This window comes from Pectinophora gossypiella, chromosome 29 (genome assembly GCF_024362695.1).
Source record: "Pectinophora gossypiella chromosome 29, ilPecGoss1.1, whole genome shotgun sequence".
Classification (NCBI taxonomy): domain Eukaryota; kingdom Metazoa; phylum Arthropoda; class Insecta; order Lepidoptera; family Gelechiidae; genus Pectinophora; species Pectinophora gossypiella.
Window position 1 is genome coordinate 5,868,651 of NC_065432.1, and position 26,054 is coordinate 5,894,704.

At 40.8% G+C, this 26,054-nt stretch overlaps 1 protein-coding gene across 1 annotated transcript in view; it reads left to right on the forward strand.

Annotated features, from left to right (window-relative positions):
- The window catches only part of LOC126379507 (translational regulator orb2), an 85,707-nt gene that overhangs the window by 5,590 nt on the left and 54,063 nt on the right, over positions 1–26,054 (forward strand). The window contains exon 2 of the mRNA XM_050028289.1: positions 23,666–23,750. Within this exon, the coding sequence (XP_049884246.1) occupies positions 23,666–23,750 (85 nt within the window). The remainder of the gene's footprint in view (positions 1–23,665; positions 23,751–26,054) is intronic.

Sequence of the window (26,054 nt, forward strand, 5' to 3'; positions counted from 1 at the left end):
CAAAGTGATTTCGACAATGTCCCCATCGGGAATCGAACCCGGACCTCCAGATCGTGAGCCTAACGCTTTAACCACTAGACTACGGAGGCTGTTATGATGATCCCGGCTGGTGAAGGAAAACATCGTGAAGAAACCCACATTCCCTAGAAATGCATGCTGTCAAATCTTCAGGTTAGGTAAGCGGACCCTTTGAAAACGGGATAATGCTAGAGGGATGATGAGGGTGATGATGTTGGGGTTTGCCTGGCAGAAATTTCTGTTTAGCAATAAGGCTGCCTATTGTGCTTATGTTTTATTTGTATGTTAATGTCCTTTATATATATGTTGTTGTGCAATAAAGTATTATTGATTGATTGATGACATGAATTCGGAAATCATTAGTCTAGATGTTAGGTTTGAACCTGCGACCTCACATTGGCCCCGATTCCTGCAGACACCTCTTAATTTTACTTTAAGTTATACCTGTCATCTTCTTATTCGCCGAAAAGGAAAGGGACGGATGATTGACAGCTCTTAATTTTAAGAAGAATGAGTAAATGAATGGATAACCCGGGCGAATCAAAAAGTATCTCGCTGGTATGCAAACCGTTTGCCGTGCGCTGTCAACTTAATTCTGTCGGGTTATTGGCCGATGTAAAATGTTTAGACGGTTGTTTTAGATTTCTGCTTAAAATTGACGTGTGTTCCATAAATTTTATGCCTGTCGATTACCCGTCCCTTTCCTTTTCGGCGGATAAGAAAATGACAGGTATAACTTAAAATAAAATTAGATGGCGTCTGCAGGAATTAGCACCATTGAGAGAGTAAACCTCTGCAAAGGGCCATAGACATTCTTTTTTCAAAAAATACTTTATAGACTAACCTACTTGTTAATAGCGCCAAAAACTCCTTAACATACTTCCCGAAACCAAAACACAAGCAAAGGCCCACCCCTGATACAGCCTAGTTGCTTTTTTAATTCTCAAGGCAAAGGGTCGGCCCCATTCAGCGTCGACCTACTTTCATTCCGCAGTGCGGCGCGGAGCTCGCCGTAACGCTGCCTTGCCAAAACCGCCGAATGGGGGTACAGTGAAAAATTTTCCGATTCGACATTGAGATTTGGATTGGGGTTCTACTGCACTGAGTTCGACTTATGAGTTTGAATTCGTATTTGGGTCGTAGGTAATGAGCATTGATTTACCACTACCGTAAATATACAACTTGATATAAAAATGCGGCGAAAACTTGGCGCTTGTTTAGCGATACATTCGTACAGCGGTATATACATTCAATAACATCGTGTCAAATTAAGAAAGTACGCATAATTTTATTACGTATATTAGCGCGTGATGCTTCGTAACGCGGTCGGGTTATACTGCGACTCTGATTGACTAGGAGTACTTGTTTTAGTGTACTATTAATTTAAAACATCATCATCATCAAGTTAAGAGCCACGCTCTTGTCGGTGCAGCATTTTGCATACTTACTACTTTTTTAGGGAAAAATAGGGCAGTGGTTTTCCTCTTGCCTTCCGCCCCGCAGTACTCTGTCTAACGCAACAAAAACAAAAAATAATAATTTTGGTGGAGTTTATTGCGAAAATTAAAATGTTTATACTATGATAACATGCACAATGTCATTACTTATTAGAAATATGACGTTCCATCATCCTTTTTTTTGCTTTGAGCTTCTATTTTTGAAAGATTTTACCACGCATATTTCCCGTGTTGCCAGTTCGGCGCCTAATCTCTCACTGAGGTAAAGTACTGTCAACGTCGCTATATTAACAGTAACTTTGCGTTCTACTTTTTGAGCGCTGTTGTTCAATATACAGTAGTAGTAAATCTATGATAATGAGGATTAAAACTGCCTATTTCTCGCATCAGATGTCGCTACTGTTGAGTGTTCTTAAATTTTGACAGTTCCCCATACTATTTGAATAAGCAAACATATTGTTTTCTTGTGTGAGATAATGGCTGAGTTCGGATAGGGACCCAGACCTACGGGGCCAGGAATACGGGTGAAGACGGAGATGGGAGCTATCGGTACGGCAATGCAGGACGGAAGGGGCGAGTCACAGCGACTGAAACCTTGAACCTGACAGAGGGCAGCAGTAACTGTCAGTACTATTCAGAGCCGGAGGATAGGAGTCCTACGGCTTTGAAATATACTAATCTGGGCGCCATCACACTCGAATTCAAATTCAAATTCAAAAATATCTTTATTCAGTAGGTAACATACGTAGTTACACTTTGAATCGTCAATTTTTACATAACTAACGTCTCATCCGCCTAAAACTACTGCAGCTTCTCACAACCTGTATAGCCGGGGAAAAGAAGCTGCAAGAAAAACCTCGGCACAGAGCCCTAGACGTTGTTTAAAAAGTAAAAATAAACATAAAATATTGGTATAAGTACAATTTTATTGAGTAATTTAGCTGCCTAATTTCAGTTCTCAGACAGTTAATCCCATGAATTTTTATCTTCTAAATAATCACTAACTCGCGTCAGACAGAGTACTGCGGGGCGGAAGGCAAGAGGGAAACCACTACCCTATTTGTCCCTAATCATTATTAGTATCATGGATGCTACGTGTACAAGAGCGTGGCTCTTAAATTAGTGGTGATGAGTAAACAGGAGCTCGGTGGCGCAGCGGTTAACGCGCTCGGTCTGCGATTGTTGAAGTAAAGCAACTTTCGCAAAGGCCGGTCATAGGATGGGTGACCACAAAAAAAAAAGTTTTCATCTCGAGCTCCTCCGTGCTTCGGAAGGCACGTTAAGCCGTTGATCCCGGCTGCATTAACAGTCTTTAATAACCATCAATCCGCACTGGGCCCGCGTGATGGTTTAAGGACCGATCTCCCTATCCATCCATAGGGAAGGCCCGTGCCCCAGCAGTGGGGACGTTAATGGGCTGATGATGATGATGATGATGATGAGTAAACAGGATGTCGTGGTATCTACCTACCCCAGTGGGAAATGAGCGTGATGTTATGTGCCTACTGCGATAGTAGCGTGCACTTTCAGGCACCCAGTTCGTCGGCAGCTAAGTACTACACGTCTTATCGCAAAGCGGCTGGTTTCAAGGCTACTTGCACAGCCGCACGTGTCGAGAGAAAATGCAATCAATTCTCACATACATACACACATAAACTCACACCCGTCATCCCTAATGGGGCGGGCAGAGCCACAAGTCTTCGAACAACAAATTTAACCCTTTTTTCACAAGTCCTGACGACGATATGCGATATAGTATCTAAGATTGAATTTTCCTGCACCCAAAGGTTGCTTGGAAGAAATTGCTGCATGAGCAATAAGGCCGCCTGATGTGCTTTTCTGTATATGTTGTCCTTATCTCTGTATTTTGTGTCCATTGTGCTCAATAAAGTATTTTATCTATCTATCTATCTATTGAGAAAGGAATGTTAAGTTGGTTTGGACACAGAGCGGATGAAGGATAATAGGATTGCGAAAGCGGTATATAAAGCGAAGGTTGGTGGTAAAGCTGGCAGAGGAAGACTTAGAAGGACGTAGACCAAATTGGATGTCCTTAGAAAAGGTTCAGTACGATCTACTCTGAACCGGCGTGCGTGTATGAAGCGATTGATGAATGTGGAGGAAGCAAGAGAAGTGTGTCAGGATCGAAGCAAATGGAATTCTATAGTCTCTGCTTACCCCGGTGAGAAATAGGCGTGAGGTTATCTATATACATGATGTATCTGTGCATGTGTGAAAATTAAATATACAGGGTGTTAGTGATACCGTAACGAATACTGGGGCGGATGAGTCATTCCATGATTCTGTGTTGATATCAGGAATTTAAGTATACCTAGCTCAGACGTTGGTATGAGCGGAGAGTTGCCGATCTGTACGTAGTATTGAGGTATATATATATTGAGGAGCTCGGTGGCGCAGCGGTAAACGCGCTCGGTCTGCGATTGTTGAAGTTAAGCAACTTTCGCAATGGCCGGTCATAGGATGGGTCACCACAAAAAAAAAGAGTTTTCATCTCGAGCTCCTCCGTGCTTCGGAAGGCACGTTAAGCCGTTGGTCCCGGCTGCATTAGCAGTCGTTAATAACCATCAATCCGCACTGGGCCCGCGTGATGGTTTAAGGCCCGATCTCCCTATCCATCCGTAGGGAAGGCCCGTGCCCCAGCAGTGGGGACGTTAATGGGCTGATGATGATGATGATGACGTAGTATTATCTCGTATTCTATGCTAACATCCTCTTGGTTTTTGCTTACCGAATTACGAAACGCAATGAATACAAACACAGTGTTATCGGCTCAACCAATAGGTAATCGTGAATCTGGGTAATTTTACAACCAACGCGCGATAACCAGTGTTACTGGGTTCCAATCGTACTAATAACTTTTTACTGTGTATCATAAAAAAATAAATGTTTTTTTTTGTTAAAATCCGTGACAACTATAGATTTACATCGTACATGTTATATAATATACTAGCGACCCGCCCCGGCTTCGCTCGGGTGCAATGCTGAGGAAAAAATGAAATTATTTACGCCATCACATTAAAAACCTCAAAAATAACTGTATTTCTCCACTATGTAATAGATGTTATTATACATATAAACCTTTCTCTTGAATCACTCTATCTATTAAAAAAACCTGCATCAAAAACCGTTGCGTAGTTTTAAGGATTCAAGCGTACATAGGGATATAGGGACAGAAAAAGCGACTTTGTTTTATACTATGTAGTGAAAATACGTCGATTCTGCTCCGCACCACCCACATCCCCTGGTAGTTGCGGCTTCCGAACACATCACGCTTAGGGACGGTACTGACAATTATCGGCGTCCGAAAGACGTAATATACGATCCCGACGACCCGATTCCTCTAGCCAATAGAGGCAACCAATCAGCTCGCGACATCAAACACTTCAGAACCCCGATACCTACCCCGCCGGTGTGGTCGCCGATTTCCCTCATTCAGCGCTTATCGCTATCGACCCACTAGGGTCGATTAATTCTTTCAAATATTTCTCCTCTCAGACGACGCCCTGAGCTGAGGTGCGCGCCCAACTGAGCACCCCCAGGCCTGTTGTCTTAAACGTTGTACCCAGTGAGAGCCTTCAGCGCTCCCCATTCGTCCGGCCAAGTAGTGAATGCCATCTGCGGCAAATCACGTCAAAAAAAAACCCTAATATTAATATAACACACCCAATTCGCACTAGCAAGTTGATTAGGAGGTGTCTGCAGAAATCGGGGCCATTTTGTAAGCCTATCTAAGCAGGTGCCTACGTAACTTTATTCATTCAAGATGGTATAGATTTGAGTATGATAGTGTGTGATACTTATCTTTATCAAAGTTTATCAGCAATCCATCACGATATGCGCGATGCCGAACTACGCAACAATTACACTTGTGTACTTACAAAAATGTATAAAACTGAAGTAGGTAAGCGGAAAACGAAGTAGGGTAACACCACACCCCGGACACTTCATACAAACAACCTCGTTTCACGCAGACACTACACATTGACGTTATCGTACACGCGCATCTGTGTGTGTGACGTCTGACGCCATACGATTGAAGACTAAAGTGAGACACTAGCACTATTTTTGACGTGATTATAGTAGATTTGCCACTGGCATTAACTACTTGGCCGGACGAATGAGGAGCGCTGAAGGCTGTCACCCGGTACAACGTTTAAGACAACGGGCCTGGGGGTGCTCAGTTGCGCGCGAACTTCGGCTCAGGGCGTCGTCTGAGAGGAAAAATATTTGAAAGAATTAATCGACCCTAGTGAGTCGATAGCGATAAGCGCTGATTGAGGGAAATCGTCGACCACGCCGGCGGGGTCGGTATCGGGTTCTGAAGTGTTTGTGTCACGAGCTGATTGGCCGCCTCTATGGCTAGATATCAATCCGCACTGGGCCCGCGTGATGGTTTAAGGCCCGATCTCCCTATCCGTCCATAGGGAAGGCCCGTGCCCCAGCAGTGGGGACGTTAATGGGCTGATGATGATGATGATGATGGCTAGAGTAATCGGGTCGTCGGGATCGTATATTACGTCTTTCGGACGCCGATGCTTTTCAGTACCGTCCCTGAGCGGGATGTATGCGGAAGCCGCAACTACCAGGGAATGTATTTTCAATGAGATAAGTATGTTTGCTTTACCTGTCTGTTATCAACACCTGCTGTTGACCTGTTCTTGTGCTCTGTAGTCCGTTGTGGTCCTTGATCCTTCGTACGGTCACGTGTACTAATATGTATACACTTTGCAACCATGTCACATTAACTTTTTTGACAATTTAAACCTCAAGCCTTATTAAATTTTAATATACTTAGTGCGCAACAGCCTCCGTGGTCTAGTGGTTAGAGCGTTAGGCTCACGATCTGGAGGTCCGGGTTCGATTCCCGATGGGGACATTGTCGAAATCACTTTGTGAGACTGTCCTTTGTTTGGTAAGGACTTTTCAGGCTTGAATCACCTGATTGTCCGAAAAAGTAAGATGATTCCGTGCTTCGGAGGGCACGTTAAGCCGTTGGTCCCGACTATTAGCCGTAAAAACACCTCCACCAACCCGCATTGGAGCAGCGTGGTGGAGTATGCATACCCCCTCCGGTTGATTGAGGGGAGGCCTGTGCCCAGCAGTGGGACGTATATAGGCAGTTAATGTTATGTTATGTTATGATAGTGCGACAGGGTTCTAAAGTACATGATATTGCTTATGACTGTACATCCCGTTTATGGGTCTGAGAGTGAAACGAATTGTTCCAGTTGTAAAATCTCCTTAATATTAATAACACTGACTGCTTTTGTATATCAAATTGTTCTTTCTTGTACTTTGGTAGTATCTGGCTGAGATACCAATTTAATGGTAACACTTACGTCATCAAAGGGCTAGCAATGGCGGCTTGTCATAGGATTGAGCATACATAACAACATAACATAACAAATACTTTATTTCGCAAACAGGAAAAAACAAAAGAGAAATAGAATGTGTACAATAGGCGGCCTTATTTCTAAGTAGCAATCTCTTCCAGGCAACCTTTAAGTATAGGAGATATTGGTGCTAATTCCTGTAAACACCATCTAATTTTATTTTAAGTTATATCTGTCACTTTCTTATCCGCCGAAAAGGAAAGGGACGGGTAATCGACAAGCATAAAATTTATGGAACACACGTCAATTTTAAGCACAAATCTAAAACAACCGTCTAAAAATTCGCCCGGGTTATTCATTTATTTACTCATTCTTCCTAAAATTAAGAGCTGTCAATCATCCGTCCCTTTCCTTTTCGGCGGATAAGAAAATGACAGGTATAACTTAAAGTAAAATTAAGAGATGTCTGCAGGAATCGGGGCCATTGAATATTATGTAATATAGCGAATAATAAATATTAATATTGAATATTATGTACTATTTTTATTTTTTTTATGTGATTTAAGTGCAATAAAGAGTTTTTGTGTTGTATTGTATAGCGGGATAGTGCAGCATGGGAATACTTGTACGTATAAAAATAAATACACTTTCGATTACTTACATAAACTACATAATAATCCATCATCAGCCAATTAACGTCCCCACTGCTGGGGCACGGGCCTTCCCTATAGATGGATAGGGAGATCGGACCATCACGCGGGCCCAGTGCGGATTGATGGTTATTAACGACTGCTAATGCAGCCGGGACCAACGGCTTAACGTGCCTTCCGAAGCACGGAGGAGCCCGAGATGAAAACTTTTATTTTGTGGTCACCCATCCTATGACCGGCCTTTGCGAAAGTTGCTTAACTTCAACAATCGCAGACCGAGCGCGTTTACCGCTGCGCCACCGAGCTCCTCATAGAATACATTTACTTATTATTATTTCCGTTTTTAACAGGATATATAGAACAGCCTCCGTGTACTAGTGGTTAGAGCGTTAGGCTCACGGTCTGGAGGTCCGGGTTCGATTCCCGATGGGGACATTGTCGAAATCACTTTGTGAGACTGTCCTTTGTTTGGTAAGGACTTTTCAGGCTTGAATCACATGATTGTCCAAAAAGTAAGATGATCGTGCTTCGGAAGGCACGTTACGCCGTTGGTCCCGGTTACTACTTACTGATGTAAGTATGTAGTCGTTACATGAGTCGTGTCAGGGGCCTTTAACTCTTACACCAGGGTTGATGAGGTTGGTAGTTCACCTCACAACCCACACGAGAGAAAACATTATGTTTTGTTTCATTTCTGAAGTACGCTTGTACTAGTTTCTGTTATCTAAGGTGTTGATAAGTTTGCAAATTCAGTTAACGACACATTTGCATACTAACTTACTTTTTCTTTTTTGACGTGACTTATTGTAAATTTGCCGCCGGCATTAACTACTTGGCTGGGCAAATGGAGAGCGCTGAGAGCTCTCTTCTACAAAGTTTAAGACAACAGGCCTGAGGGTGCCCAGTCATGTATATTTCAAAACATGGTTAACAAGGCTAGAGTGAACAGGCACCTTCTGGGCAAGCTCGCTCCATCTTAGGCCTCGTCAATGTCTCGTCAAAGTCTGGGGCCCAGAGCAAATCCATCATAGGTAAAAAAAATGGAATATTGAAGGAAAACCTTTCTAACTCACTAAAGAGACTGTGTTATGTGTTGTATCTGTTATCTGTTATCTCTTTATCTTATCTGTGGACGCCGCGCGCCAGATGATCGGTTATACTTTATCTGCGTCCGTGGTTAGCTGGGAGCTTATAATATTTTCTTAAAACAAACATAACTTATAAACAGCCTTTTATAATACAATTAAAAAAGAAACTACAAAATTGGCTGCTCGAAAATACGTTCTATTCAGTTGAAGAATAAAATTCATTCGAAATGCCTCATGAAATCTTACACAAAGAACACTTAAAAACATGATGTAAAGTTGCATTTCCAGTTAGAATTTGCTTAAAAAAACTTCAAAATATCAGGTTTTGAAACTTTAAATTGTATTTCAAACAATTTTCATCTCTAACAACACTAAAGGCGGGAAAATAAAGACTAGCGATCGCATCGCGCGGGAAATTAGGTTAGTTCGAAATTGGAACGCGTCGCCGCCATGTTTGGTTAACTTTTTTATTTTATGTTTTTTCATTGGCTTTTGCCATGATCCTTATCTGCCAATGGCCCCGATTCCTGTAGACACATCCTAATTTTATTTTAAGTTATACCCGTCATTTTATTATCTGCCGAAAAGGAAAAGGACGGATTGTCAACAGTTTAATTTTAAAACGAATGAATAACCCGGGCGAATTAAATAGACATCTCGCTGGTAGGTATGCAATCCGTTTGACGTGCTGTCTTACTTAACTCTGTCGGATTATTGGCCGATATAAAATTTTTAGACGGTTGTTTTAGATTTCTGCTTAAAATTGACGTGTGTTCCATAAATTTTATGTCTGTCGATTACACGTCCCTTTCTTTTTCAATGGATGAGATAATGACAGGTATAACTTAAAATAAAATTAGATGGCGTCTGCAGGAATTAGCACCATTGCTTTTGTATTTATTCCAAAAAATGTTAATAAACATACATAAATAAACCCACGCCCGAAATCTCTAATAGGGTTGAAAGTGCTAGGTTTTTATTTTCGAATTTGAATTTGAATGTTAAAAATGTATCAGGGGACCTGTGAATAAAACGAAAAGGTAGACGAACTTGTTGTGCTAGCCACATGTTATGATAAAATAATTATCTTATCTCCTACATTGACATTATTTGACACATCTGTTCGCATTATCACTAACCTATTTTTGCAGGTGTATAAAAAAAACGACGTAAAAAAATTGCTGCAGTAGTTTTTGACCAAAATAATAATGGGTGAAAGATGTGTTTTGCCTGGGTGTAATAACAAGGGTCATCTTTTATTTTTCTTACTTAGATATTCTTGAACTGAGTAGAAACACTTTTCCGTTAGCCAGTTTATACACAAAAATGAACATAAAATATTATGCATTATGTCTGTTATCCATGAAATTGAAAGGTTAAACGAAGGAAAATCTGTACAGCGCCATCTATTAAATTTTTTTTGGGGAACGTAGCCTGGAAAGTTAATATTGACAAATGAAAATATTACGACAACTCTCTTCTTCCCACCAAATCCTTCACCTCCTTCTTCTTCTCTCGTGTGTCAGGGTTACTATTGAGCCGCCAAAGGCCCCTGACATGGCTCATGTAACGACTGCTTACTTACACCAGTACGTAGTGTTAGCAAACTCTACAATTAAACGTAAATATTTGTAACATACCTGGGTATGAAAAACAATAAAACTGGGTATAAAACTGGTTTTAATCAGTAAAATGTTAAGTACCACAAATATCACTCTTATTACGGAAACCAAATATTATTACTACAAATTATAATAAGAAATATTATACAAAAGAATACAGCAACTAGTCTTTCAGTTTTCACTTCTCTCGACAATCCTCGTCTTCACTTGTTTTTCTTTCCTCGTAGTCGCAGACGGAACACCCGCCAAAACGTTTTTCTCTTAAAAAGTGACGTGACGTTCCTTTTTTGAAATTGCCAACAGTAGTATAACAGGCTTAACGTGCCTTCCGAAGCTTCTCTTAAAATGCATAAATGTTTTTGTCATAATTTTAATTATCATAATCCTTTTTGCATATAGTTTTTTAGCATATTAATACTTTCCCATAATAACATCTAGGAATACTGGTTTGTTAGGTATAACTTATTTTTGGACTAATATTTGTTGGTATAAATTTGATTCGCATATAAATAGGTATCCATCATTATTTTTTAGAATAATGGTGTTTTGTCATAATTTTTACAAGGCATAACAGTAGGTTAGGATGCGGCGGGGGTGGCCCTTGGGCCACCCCTTCGCCGCCAGCATGTTTATCTTACACACAAAAAGTATACTGAATGATGACCAACAGCATGAAATAGTGTCAAAAAATATAAAAAGTCACAATCATGAACCAAATGCAGCCAAGGAAAAAGTAAGTTTCGAAAATGTTCAAAGTTGTGCCAAAACTTTTCTTTTCGGAGTATAGTTTTTATGCTTATAATAATTATGCTTATATATCATTATTGTAGCGATTGATGAATGTGGAGGAAGCAAGAGAAGTGTGTCAGGATCGAAGCAGATGGAATTCTATAGTCTCTGCTTACCCCGGTGGGAAATAGGCGTGAGTTTATGTATGTATGTATCATTATTGTCATTAATTTATTTATTTATTTAAGTACATACGATTCAAACACATTATCATAACAGGCCAGGCCCAATTCGATAATGCTTAATACATTATTATGCTTAAAAAGTTATGACAAATTAATACTATGCGTAACTAATAATAGGACAAGTAACAGTATGCCATGGTAAATTATTACATAAAATTTTATGAGTAAAATAATTTTGTTATACTTCTATTTTTATTTTATTAGTTTTCTATCATTTTTATTGACTTTTATTAATTTGAATTTGGTGAATGTGAATTAATTTAATGACATTTATTTAAATCTGTACAACAGCTAATTTCATAATAGGACCTTTGTATTTACACTTTTATATTTTAAATTTTATAAATTTTGCATGATTTATGTAATCTAAATGCACGGTAAACTATATTTTTTTGTAACATCTGTCACACTGCATTTATGGCAAATAAAGAATCTTATCTTATCTTAAAAATAGAGAACCTAGAAGAAGATAATGTAATTTAATTACATTACCCTTCGTAACACTACATAGTAATACTGTCTAAAAATTATGACCTCGATTCAAACAACCAACATTAACCGGGTTACAAAGTTATGACCAGCCGAATGTCAACACGGATATACCCGGATACCCGGCCGTTCACGAACACCCGGATATTACGGGAATAATGGTCTGCCCGGGTATTTTGGAAAAATTAAAGCTGCAGGAATTAGGCCAACGAGGTTATTACTTGTACGGTCACGAGTACTAATATGTATACACTTTGAAACCATGTCACATTAACTTTTTTGACAAATTAAACCGCAAGTCTCATTAAATGTCAAATATGATAGTGCGACAGGGTTCTAAAGTGGGTACATGATATTGCTCATGACTGTACGAGAGGTATGTTATATTTGATTGACTTAACCATAGATTACTTATTGTAAATAACATAACATAACAAATACTTTATTTGACACGCAGGAGATACGAAATACAAAACAAAAGAAAAATAGAAACAGCACAATAGGCGGCCTTATTGCTAAGTAGCAATCTCTTCCAGGCAACCTTTAAATATAGGAGATACATACATACATTAAAAGCCTATATACGCCCCCCTTGCTGGGCACAGGCCTCCCCTCAATCAACCGGAGGGGGTATGGAGCATACCACGCTGCTCCAATGCGGGTTGGTGGAGTGATTTTTTTACGGCTAATAGCCGGGACCAACGGCTTAACGTGCCCTCCGAAGCACGGAATCATCTTACTTATTCGGACAATCAGGTGATTCAAGCCTGAAAGTCCTTACCAAACAAAGGACAGTCTCACAAAGTGATTTCGACAATATCCCCATCGGGAATCGAACCCGGTATAGGAGATATTTGATGTTATATTATAGCGGGATGGTGCAGCGTAGGAATACTTGTAAATACAGGGTGTTAGCGACATCGTAACGAATACTAAGGGGGATGATTCAGACCATGATTCTGAGATGATATCAAGTGGAATTTTCAGTCGGAAAATTCATGAAAATTTTTGTGTTTTAAAATTTTCAGTTCCATACTTTTGCGACGGAAAATTCCACTCGATATTGGTCTGAATCATCCCTCATAGTTTTCGTTACAATGTCACTAACACCCTAAATCAAAATAGTGCCAGCTGCGAACACCTTACGAACCGACATCAAGTGCAATAGCGTATCGATCTGTACCCGGCTGACTTACACCCGGGTAAAATAGAACCGGGTATAAGTGCCCGGGTACTTACCCGGGTCAAACCGCGTGACCTCCTTAAAGTACTCGTCAATGTATTGACCGGATAACCGACTTTGAAGTTGGCAGAGTTTGGAAGAAATAGGACGCTTATCAAGGGTCACCAGTTGTTGGCAACCCCAACATTAAATTTATATTTTCCTTACTGTGACAACATTTTGTCTCTTCCCTTCCGTAACATCCTGTATACGTGAAGCTTAATTTATGTATAAAAGCTTGTTATAAGATTAATAATTACCTAAATGATAAAAATGTCTGGTATTAAATGTTTTCCTCTAGTTATTAAATAACTTGTAATGTATACCTACATTGATTTGAAAGATGTGTGGCTGTTAAGATGGTTATGACGTAGAAAGGCACAAGTTAGGTTTTGATACAAGTTATAAATTAACGGCCTCCGTGGTCCAGTGGTTGAGCGTTGTGCGCACGACCCAGAGGTCCCGGGTTCGAATCCCGGTGGGGACATATCACAAAAATCACTTTGTGATCCCTAGTTTGGTTAGGACATTACAGGCTGATCACCAGATTGTCCCAAAAGTAAGATGATCCGTGATGATCCATTTTATGGACATTTCAAAATGTTTTATGTTCACTTGTGGTAGCTTTTCATTGGCATTTGTTTGTATTTATAATAAAAATAAAAATAATTTATTTGCAGACAAAAAAGTCCATAGATGGTTAGTACAAAAGAAAATCTTACACACTATGTTAGATGATAATAGGAGGTAAGTATAATATTGAAAACAAATAAAAAAAATAAAAAAAAAATAAAATAAAATGTGAGTACACCCCAGTTAGACACCGGGAAAACGAGAAGCCACTCACCGGCAGATCACCGGCCTGCACAATAAATATGTAGGTCCGTGAACCTCCTGAAAACGGTCGCGTCCATCCTGTCCGCTATCATCCTCAGGATCATTATAAGTATTCATTTAATAAGAAAGGCTGTAAGCTACCCAAATAAAATAAAATAAATAAAATAACACAGACACGACATATATTCTAGTATTCTGATCAAAACAAAGAGAAGCAATATAGGTAGCAACATAATTCTATACATAATGTGATCCAAATATCAAGCAACAATTATTTTTACATATGCTTCTGCCATTACATTGTATTTTTGAATAATTATGTACCCGAATAATGAGAAAATAGGTAATTATCACGTTAAATCTGAACAGCGCCATCTATATTATTTTTAAGGAACGAAATCTGGAAAGTTTCTCATTATAAATAAGGTGTAGGCACAAAATCACCCTCCCAAATCTAACGTCAATAGACTGTCGCGTCTATTTCCATAGAATCTAATCTTTGCCCCTTTGTAGGGGCATCATCATCACCAGCCCATTAACGTCCCCACTGTTGGGGCACGGGCCTTCCCTATGGATGGATAGGGAGATCGGGCCTTAAATCATCACGCGGGCCCAGTGCGGATTGGTGGTTATTAACGACTGTTAATGCAGCCGGGACCAACGGCTTAACGTGCCTTCCGAAGCACGGAGGAGCTCGAGATAAACTAATCTCAGCTTTGAGATTGCCCTTAAGATCATGTCAATGTGACAATTCTCATGTAAAAACAGGGACTTGAGCATAATCTTGAGGGCAGTCTCAGCTGAGATTCGTTTATTAACCCCTTAAACGCCGGAACGCGGATCTCGACCAGACACAATGTAAAATCTATTGTGTCTGGTATCTCGGCATATGAGAGGTTAATACCAACCTTAGTTTTCAATCGTATGGCGTCCGACGTCACACACACAGATGCGCGTGTACGATAACGTCAATGTGTAGTGTCTGTGTGAAACGAGGTTGTTTGTATGAAGTGTCCGGGGTGTGGTAGGGGGCGGATGACTCTTTTGTACCATCGTGAGCGTGACCCAGATTCTGACTTGAAATGGAACAGCATTGTTCCACGGTGGTAGAGGAGAGTATACTCCAAACCTTCCTTTTGATGACGTCCCCCGAAATAGTATGAAAGAATGACGGATTTTCCAACCTAGATTCCTTAAAAATAATATATTATTATATTGATAGCGCTGTTAACCTTTAACGTGATAATTGGGTAGTTCTAGGTCAAAGATATTTTTTTTTGTTTTGGTTTTCCCCGAAGGGCAAGGCAAAAGGAACTACGCCCATACAGCCATGTCTTATGGTTTTTTTTTTCGTGATGATGATTAATGAAATGATGAAAGGTGATGATAATGAAACCTAAGCCCCCACCCTCGGAGTAGACTCCTACTCCGAACCGCATAAACTTTCGAGTTATGAAGCGGCTTGTTGGCAAGAAGCGAAAATAGATAGATACACTTTGTTTATTGAATATTCCGATATAATAACACTATCGCGAATGTTTTCCGACTAACTTAATGCGATCATTAACCACAAAACACCACTTCGTATTAATTATTTAGATTATTCAATGAAGAAAGCAACCGTCCCGTTCCCGCCAAAAAGCCCTCTGATCACTAAATAAAGACAGAAACTGTCAAAAACATTTTTTTTTGTTTTTCTTATTAAGCTATTTATTAATTTAAGTAAATAAAGAAGTTACATTTTTTCACGAAATTTGCGCACGAGTGGAGTGCAAAGTTGAAGTATGAACTATTTGCTCATAATTAAAGCACATAATAACGGGTTCTTACCGCGTTTAAATGGGGATATGAGACTCCCGATATTTCGACACTGTTGCAAGTGCCATGATCACGGGATGACTTATGAGATTGGAGTGGAGTAGGCAGATCCATAATTTTCTACGGGCAGACATAATTATGTTATACCTTAAAACAATGTATTTGCTCATACTTGTTTGGCGCGCGTTTTGCGCTCACTTCCAAACTCTATCTTCAATTCCGTTGAAATGGTCGTGAGTTTATATATGGTGTTAGTTTTAACGAAAATCAGGGGGGTTAAAATGGCCACATCGAAGCGATTCATCTAAGAAAGCAATATTGCAATTTGACATTTGCGCATAAGTATAAAAAGTAAGCGCGCAATGCAAACAAACAAATGTCAAATAGCAGTATTGCTTTCTTAGATGAATTGCTTCGGTGTGGCCATTTTAACCGCCCTGTTCATAAAAGGAAGCGTGTGTATTTTGGTAAGTTAGGATACGTCCTTTGTAGTCAATGTGTGTTGAGTGATTGATGGCATGTCAACGAGTCGGTCTCGATTACTTTAGTCCAGCAGGGAGGAGCTCGGTGGCGCAGCGGTAAACGCGCTCGGTCTGCGATTGTTGAAGTTAAGCAACTTTCGCAAAGGCCGGTCATAGGATGGGTGACCACAAAAAAAAGTTTTCATCTCGAGCTCCTCCGTGCTTCGTGCACGTTAAGCCGTTGGTCCCGGCTGCATTAGCAGTCGTTAATAACCATCAATCCGCACTGGGCCCGCGTGATGGTTTAAGGCCCGATCTCCCTATCCTAGGGAAGGCCCGTGCCCCAGCAGTGGGGACGTTAATGGGCTGATGATGATGATGGGGTTAAAAAGGCCACATCGAAGCAATTTGTATAAAAAAGAACACAATTCATCTAAAAAGCAATATTGCTATTTGACATTTGTGAGCATTGCGCGCTTACTTTTATATGCGCAAATGTCAAATTGCAATATTGCTTTCTTAGATGAATTGCCTCGATGTGGCCATTTTAACCCAGGCTTTAGATCATCTTGCGATGGATGTACCTTTGACTGTTCTAATAGGATATTTGGTCAAAGATAAATTAGAAATAGAAGCAAGTCTAAGAAGTCACTCCTCTTGTTGGACAAGGCGTCTCCACTCCGGAATAACCGCTTGGCCGGACAAACGGGTCGTGGTTAAGTTATCTATCAGTATTTTGCAGATCTGATACGGACAAAGTTCTGCAGTGAGGTGACGTAACGATTGCGCTATGACGTCACAATGCGTAGGGCGATCTGGGTCAGTAGGCCACCCGACGGCAGTGTCCTGGGCTGCACGCTTGCGGTGTTAGAGGGTGGGCAGGGACCTAAAATATGAAATACTTGTCTCTAAAATAATAATAACCTTCTTCTAACGTGTGGGTTGTGAGGCGGAGTACCAACCTCATCAACCCTGGTGTTAAGGTTACTATTGAGCCGCCAAAGGCCCCTGACATGGCTCATATAACGACTACTTACTTACATCAAAAATCAAATCAAATATACTTCGAATATACTATTATCAGCGAGTTTCCCCGTCAGTGTACCGGTGGACGGTGACGTCAGTGACCAGTCTGCATAAATACGATTCCCCTCCACGCTGCCGTCTCTTTCGCTTACTCGACTTCGTACCGAACGGACGTGTTGCGCCGCGCGTTATTTGTCTTACTTATTTCTCTTTATATATCGAATTGTTTTGCTAGTAGTTTCGTATTGTTCGTTAGTTATTTTTGTTTTCGTATTTTTAAATTAATTAATTGTTATTAAAATTCTTTTGTTAGTAACTGAAACCTATTTTTTTTTAATATTTTCCACTCTGAATTCCTAAAATCAGAAGTGGGATCTATTAAACCTTCACGCTCACATCTTTTCGGCTAATTGCTAATTTCTAAATTTCTGTTTTATAAAATTCAAATTTTTATTCGTAAACACGATGGGTAGGCGAAGTCGTCCTCGCGATAGATCTCGTTCGGATGGCAGGCGAATACGTGAGGAGCGATCGCGCGATAGACGCTCACGTGGAAGACCATCTCGTAGCAAATCACGCGATCGAAATAAGAGCCGTAGTCGTCGCGTTCGTAATACTCGTTCACGATCTACAACTCCTTCAATGTCGCGGCTGTATCGACGATCTATAGATACCATAGTGACACGGCTCAATGCTTTAGAGAATAGGTCGGTCGTAGATAATACGCCTGCTCCCCCACCTGCTGTAACCATGGATGGTACTGCTGAAAAAATTGTGGAGGCTATACATTCGCTGAAAACCGATAACTCGCGTTCGTATTACGTTTCTAATTTCGACCCCAGCATCCATGATGTGGATGTATGGTTTGGTGAAGTTGACAGGGCCAAACTTAATAATAGATGGGATGATTACGAATGCGTATCGAGAATCGGAAATTGTTTGAAGGGCGATGCCAGGGTTTGGCTTGACATGTGGGTGGTTAATGACCGTTCTTGGACCAATTTCAAAAATGATTTCAAGCCATTATGTGCCAGGCGAGTTGATATGGCAAGTATTTTATACGAAGTCATGTCAACAGATTCGGATCATTATCAGACGTATGCAGAATATGCGCGTCGTTCGTTGCTCCGATTACGCATAGTAAAGGGTTTGAGTGACGAACTGATATCGTCTATAGTGATCCGTGGCATTAGGGACCCTCATGTTAAGGCTTCGGCTGTAAACGCGAATTTACTACCAAATGATTTGGTAAATTATTTAGCTACTTTTATTAAATTACCCTCGAAAGATAGACAAAATTCTCGTCCCGTTGGTTACGGTAATCAATTAAATTTTAACAATAAACCGAATAACAATTTAAAACGCCCATTTGCAAAGCCACACGTCCCTGTCAAATGTTATATATGCGGAGAAACCGGTCATAAACAAGTGGAATGTACGAAAAAACGTAAAATTGATCAATCTCGCGCGGGTCCCTCGACCGAATTAAACAAATCTTCGAATACTCCAAAATCGAGTTCTAATGTGGTATGCGCTTACTGTAAGAAGGACGGGCATCATATAAGTGTTTGTTTCGCAAAACAACGGTCGGACGCCAACAAGCAAACAAATGTAAATTTTTGTTCCACCGTCAATCCACATCAATCCAAAGATATTGTGGTAGGAATAGTACAGGGCATACCGGTTGACATATTGATTGATAGTGGGGCTATAAACGCATCACTTATTTCGTCATCTGTAGTTAAACATCTCTCGTGTGCTCACAAATTTACATATCGCGAAATAAAAGGAGTTAGTGCCTCACCTATCACTATCACGTCGTATATTACCGTGACTATCGAACTGGAGGACATTTCTATCGAGGCGGACCTCTTAATAGTGCCCGATGAATACATGAACGCACCACTCATTATAGGGACGGATGTTTTGAATAGAGAGGGTATAAAATTTGTCAGGACTAGGGATTCGCAGCGTTTGATTTACGAATATAATCCGGCTACTGTATCTGCCGTCAAACCAATCTCGATTGATGGAATAAACACATCTTTGACTGGTGAGTACTATCAACGTCTTACATCTACTCTGGAGCAATTTTCGGATTTTATGATTTCTGGCACCGCTGCAACGACAGTTACTACCGGACAAATGCATATTACCTTGAATAGCCAAACTCCCGTTTGTTATAGGCCCTATAGGATGTCGCTTAACGAGAAGTTAAAGGTTCGTGAGATAGTTCAAGACCTGAAATCCAAAGGTATCGTGCGGGATTCTGAATCCCCATATTCGAGTCCCGTCCTCCTTGTTAAAAAGAAGGATGGATCGGACCGAATGTGTGTCGATTTCCGAGCGCTTAATAGCATTACCGTAAAAGACAGGTACCCGTTGCCAATAATTGATGACCATATTGACCGGTTAGGTAAAAGTAAATTGTTTACATCTCTCGACATGGCAACGGGCTTCCATCAAATAAGCTTAGACGATGAATCAATTCCCTTAACTGGCTTTGTTACACCAGAAGGCCATTATGAATATGTGAAAATGCCATATGGTTTAGCTAATGCGCCTATCGTCTATCAACGGATAATTAGTAATACTCTCCGAGAGTTTATCGATGCCGGTAAAGTAGTGGTTTACATTGATGATTGCTTGATTCTTCATTCCTCAGTAGAAGAGGGTTTGCAAACTTTAAAAGAAGTACTTGCTACCCTCACAAAAGCCGGATTTTCTATAAATTTACGTAAGTGCACATTTCTGTGTGAGGAAATCGAATATTTAGGAAGGATTATTTCGAATGGAAACGTCCGCCCAGCCGCAGCTAAGATTCAAGCGTTAGTTAACTCCCCGGTGCCAAGTAACGTGAAACAAACCCGCCAATTTTTGGGCTTAGCGGGATATTTCCGTAAATACATTCCTGGATATTCCACAAAAACAGCGTGTATTGCTCGATTAACCCGAAAGGATGCTAACTTTGTTTGGGGCCCCGACCAGGAGCGAGTGCGTCAAGAGGTCATTAAGTTCCTTACTAGTGAGCCTATTCTCGCTATTTTCGATCCTGAATTACCCACTGAAATTCATACAGACGCGAGCAGTGCAGGTTATGGCGCGGTATTGTTACAGGTTCATAGGGATGGTAGTCGGCGGGTAGTGGCCTATTATAGCCAAGTAACCCAGGGGTCCGAGGCTCGTTATCATTCTTATGAGCTTGAGACTCTTGCTGTCGTTAAGTCATTACGGCATTTTCGACATTACTTGATAGGTACACCCTTCACCGTGGTAACTGATTGTAACGCATTAAAAGCTACACAAAAGAAAAAAGATTTGTTGCCTCGCGTGGCTAGGTGGTGGGTGTATCTACAAGATTTTAATTTTACCATCCAATATCGCAAGGGTGTCATGTTGCCACATGCAGACTACTTAAGCCGTAATCCTACGGTCAGTGGTATAAATAATATTGACAAGCCACGTAATTGGGCTCAAATAGCACAGGCAGGGGATGAGGAAACGAAACGATTAATGGAAGCTTTAGATCAGGGTCAAATAGATGCTACTAGGTACCTTAAACGTAATGATATACTGTACTACCGATATACCCCAGTAGGTGGTGAGCCGAGACTATTGTGTTTTGTACCTAAGGGAAATCGACTCAGCTTATTGCGTATTTTCCATGACGAACATAGTCATATTAGTGCTGAGAAAACTATTGATCTGATTTTAAGGCACTTCTGGTTTCCTGGTCTTCGCAGCTTTGTTTCAAAATATATAAGCCACTGCCTGACTTGTATAGCGCACAAACGTGTCCCTCGCGCTCCTTTGCAACCTATAATTTCATGGACGAAACCTGACACTCCCTTTGAGGTTATACACGCAGATGTTCTGGGCCCATTGTCAGAATCTTTAGGATATAAACATGTCTTTGTAATTGTCGACGCGTTTACAAAATTTTGCCTTTTAACTGCCATTTATCGTCAGGATTTAGTTGAACTGAAACGGGTATTCCAAAATGTCATTTCGTTATTTGGAACTCCAAAAATGATTGTGTGCGACAGAGGGCGCATGTTTGAGTCCGCTGGTTTTACTTCCTGGGTGAATGAAATGGGCTGTCAAGTTCACCATATAACCCCTGAAATGCACCATGCAAATGGCCAAGCGGAACGATACATTCGCACTGTATTGAACATGTTACGAATTGAAGTCAACCATAAAAAGAGTGAATGGTCAGAAGTACTGTGGAAGTTACAGCTAACTTTAAATTTGACAAAGCAGAAAACCACACAGTCATCTGCCCTAAATTTACTTGTTGGCTCAGAAAACACAACGCCGTTGGTTCGTACATTAATAAGAGATGTTTCAGTGAATACTCCACCCGAGAACCGCGACGCGCTGCGGGAGCTCACCAGGCAAAGGACCACCGAGCGGCTAGAGAGGAACCGGACTGAGCAGGATGCGCGGGTCAACGAGGGCCGGCAACCACCCAGAGTCTACAACAAGGATGACCTGGTGTTTGTCGTGAAGTACGCGCAGTCCAAGGGCAAGCTGGATCCGGGCATGCGGGGACCATATCGTGTGCTGCGTGTTTTGGACAATGGGCGCTATGAGCTCAAGTTGCTTGCCGGAGCTTATGGGAAAAGTACCTATGCTGCCGCTCAGTTCATGATACCCTGGCGTGGTGAATGGACTCCTGAGACGTGTGAAGCCTTTTTTGGAGGTTTGTGTGATGTCTGTGCTATGAGTAGACAGACCTTGTATTAACTGTGAGGTATGCGGACTTAAGGCCTCTGCCTACAGTTACTTGGAAAGCGCTATTACCGGTACCTATTTATTTATTTGTGATTTATTGCAGAATCATAAATGAATAACTTTGATTTATTTGTTTGTGACTGGTATAAAGAGTCATAAATAGATAACTTGCTAATGAGTTTTATGTTTCAGCTATTTTACATTTTAATGTTATTTTCTTCCTTTTTCAGCCTCACTAATTAACATTTTTACTATTTACTTAGGTATTTTTCAAGTAATAACCGTAAGATTTTCTAGTGAGGTGGATACCGTTGTAACTTTATTGCTTTTCTTTGGGTTAAAAGGTCTATTAGCTAGCTATCTATCTATCTCTTATTCTTCAAATTATATTCTTGTGACTTACAATGATCGGTACAAATTATGTAACTCGTAATTCATGTGAGGTGGCATAAAATAAAGATTTATACTCGATTTCAGGTACTGAGGAGACAGAGATTGTTACAGAGTCTCGACCAGGCCCCTCTACTGGGTCTGATACAGGAGCTGAAGGACTAGGAAGACTGGAGCCTGACGAAGGACTTCAACCTGGTCCATCTTCAAGGTCCATGCCGCTGCTCGATGACCCCGAAATAGAGCCGTTCCCTACGCCTGACGAGGACGTCAGGGAGTCAGGAGTGGCCGTATCAGCGAGTTTCCCCGTCAGTGTACCGGTGGACGGTGACGTCAGTGACCAGTCTGCATAAATACGATTCCCCTCCACGCTGCCGTCTCTTTCGCTTACTCGACTTCGTACCGAACGGACGTGTTGCGCCGCGCGTTATTTGTCTTACTTATTTCTCTTTATATATCGAATTGTTTTGCTAGTAGTTTCGTATTGTTCGTTAGTTATTTTTGTTTTCGTATTTTTAAATTAATTAATTGTTATTAAAATTCTTTTGTTAGTAACTGAAACCTATTTTTTTTTAATATTTTCCACTCTGAATTCCTAAAACTATAATAAAATAGTTTATCACAAGTTCAAGTTTAGTTTGTAAAGTTTTTCTCTCACTTTGTGGTCGCAGGTTCGAATCCAGCACAGACCTAAACCTATTGTCGAATTTGTTTTCGAATTCATGTTTGGATCATAAATGATCATCACGTCCTCAGCGGTGAAGGAAAACATCGTGAGGAAACCCACATTCCCGAGAAATGCATTTTTGGAGGTACGTGACCTAACCTGTATTGAGCTGGTATTCCTTCGCGGGTTGGAAGGTCAGACAGGCAGTCGCTTCTGTAAAAAACCGGACCTGTCAAATCTTCAGGTTAGGTAAGCGGACCCTGTGGAAAACGGGATAATGCTAGGGGGTTGATGATGAGTTTGAATTAATTTTGAGTTTGAACTAAAACTGAAAACTAAATTATTTCAGTGGGTACTAGATGTTATTCATATTTTGTTTTATAAAATATTTAATCGCATTTATGTATCGATAACAGCCTCCATGGTCTAGTGGTTAGAGCGTTAGGCTCACGATCTGGAGGTCCGGGTTCGATTCCCGGTGGGGACATTGTCGAAATCACTTTGTGAGACTGTTCTTTGTTTGGTAAGGACTTTTCAGGCTTGAATCACCTGATTGTCCGAAAAAGTAAGATGATTCCGTGCTTCGGAGGGCACGTTAAACCGTTGGTCTCGGCTATTAGCCGTAAAAAAACCTCCACCAACCCGCATTGGAGCAGCGTGGTGGAGTATGCTCCATACTCCCTCCGGTTGATTGAGGGGAGGCCTGTGCCCAGCAGTGGGACGCATATAGGCAGTTTATGTATGTATGTGATGTATCCATATCGCATTGGGTATACCTGTAAAGATATTGTTTAAGAATTTTATTATGGACATAAAATAAAAAAATAAAATTTGTATTTTTTTTTATTGTTCCAGGAACGAGGGGGTCTGGATAATATGCGGTCCCTGGAACACTACCTCACAGACATCATGCGGGCCGACACTTCAGAACACATGAAAGGTAGGTCGCTTTAAACGGTCGCAGCAACCGTAGGGATGACCTGAATATGGAGCGTCATGTCCATCGTAGGCAATATGCTTGCGAGGAAATTTCATGGGTGTACGGATGAGGTCAAAGTAACTCTCTTTAATAGTTTCTGTCAGAATCTATATACCTGCCAGTTGTTGACCCTTTTTTTTTTTTGACGTGACTTATTGTAGATTTGCCGCAGATGGCATTAACTACTTGGCCGGACAAATGGGGAGCGCTGAAGGCTCTCACCCGGTACAACGTTTAAGACAACAGGCCTGAGGGTGCCCAGTTGGGCGCGAACCTCGGCTCAGGGCGTCGTCTGAGAGGAAGAATATTTGAAAGAATTAATCGACTCTAGTGGGTCGATAGCGATAAGCGCTGAATGAGGGAAATCGTCGACCACGCCGGCGGGGTCGGTATCGGGGGAGTTGTCGACCAACTACACTAAAAAGTCTCATGATAGCATCAGAGTGCAGTACAATAACACTTTGTACAGATTTACCGTGATAATTACCTATTTTCTCATTACTCGGGTACTTACATAATTATTCCAAAATACAACGTAATAGCAGAATAATAATATAAAAATAATTGGCGTTTGATATGTGGATCAAATTATGTATAGAATTATGTTGCTACCCATATTGCTTCTCTTTGTTTTGATCAGAATAATAATGGGTGGAAGATGTGTTGTGCCTGGGTGTAATAAAAAGGGTTTTTCGTTTTCTCATCATCATCACTAGTCCATTAACGTCCCCACTGCTGGGGCACGGGCCTTCCCTATGGATGGATAGGGAGATCGGGCCTTAAACCATCACGCGGGCCCAATGCGGATTGGTGGTTATTAACGACTGCTAATGCAGCCGGGACCAACGGCTTAACGTTCCGTTTTAAGCTTCCGTTTTCTACTTAACGTATTTTTGAATTGTAATCAAGAAAAATGTAATAAAAAGTCCGACATTTTGTCACGTTTTTCTATGACGTCACAGTGTGCTTTTTCATGCAAATTCCTTAGTAATTTAGTGTTTTGACGTTTAGTAAAAAGTAACTGATTTGACTAGTTGGAAACTGGCCTATTGTATATATTTTTCACGGTCATGTGTGTGTATGTCTGTGTTTATGTGTGTAGATTCTACATAGTATAAAACAAAGTCGCTTTTTCTGTCCCTATATCCCTATGTACGCTTAAATCTTTAAAACTACGCAACGGATTTTGATGCGGTTTCTTTTAATAGATAGAGTGATTCAAGAGGAAGGTTTATATGTATAATAACATCCATTAAATAGTGGAGAAATACTGTTATTTTTGAGGTTTTTAATGTGATGTCGTAAATCATTTATTTTTTTCCTCAGCATTGCACCCGAGCGTAGCCGGGGCAGGTCGCTTGTTCTTTAATAAATAAAATGTAAATAATGTGGATCAATGCCGTAGAAATGAGGTCTTTGCGTAGCATCTGCGGTGTGAAGTTGAGTGATAGAGTGAGAAACAGTGTGATAAGACAGAGATGTGGTGTAAAAGACGATATAGTGACTAAGATTGAGAAGGGAATGTTAGGTTGGTTTGGACACGTAGAGCGGATGAAGAATAATAGGATTGCAAAGGCGGTATATAAAGCGAAGGTTGATGGTAGGGCTGGCAGAGGAAGACCTAGAAGGACTTACGATGACCAAATTGGAGATGTCCTTAGAAAAGGTTCAGTACGATCTACTCTGAACCGGCGTGCGTGTATGAAGCGATTGATGAATGTGGAGTCTTCTATAGTCTCTGCTTACCCCGGTGGAAAATAGGCGTGACTTTATGTATGTATGTAAATAAAACAATTAGGTACGTGCAATTTTATCGTTAGATTATCTTAATGCCTGCTTATGGTCATGCAAATATGTAATTTCTTTCATTTTATCATGTTTTCTATTTTAAACACGTAAATCTAATCAATTTTACTGATTGCTTTTCGACACGGCGTCAGTGGACCAGTGACCACACCGGCCGGCGGGTCGGTATCGATGTCCTGTAAAGCTAACATGCGCAAAAAATTTTGTCACGATCACTCGATTGGTGCTAATAAACATAACATAAACATAAATAGCCTATATACGTCCCACTGCTGGGCACAGGCCTCCCCTCAATCAACCGGAGGGGGTATGGAGCATACTCTACCATGCTGCTCCTGCGGGTTGGTGGAGGTATTTTTTACGGCTAATAGCCGGGACCCACGGTTTAACGTGCCCTCCGAAGCACGGAATCAACTTATTTTTTCAGACAATCAGGTGATTTAAGCCTGTAAAGTCCTT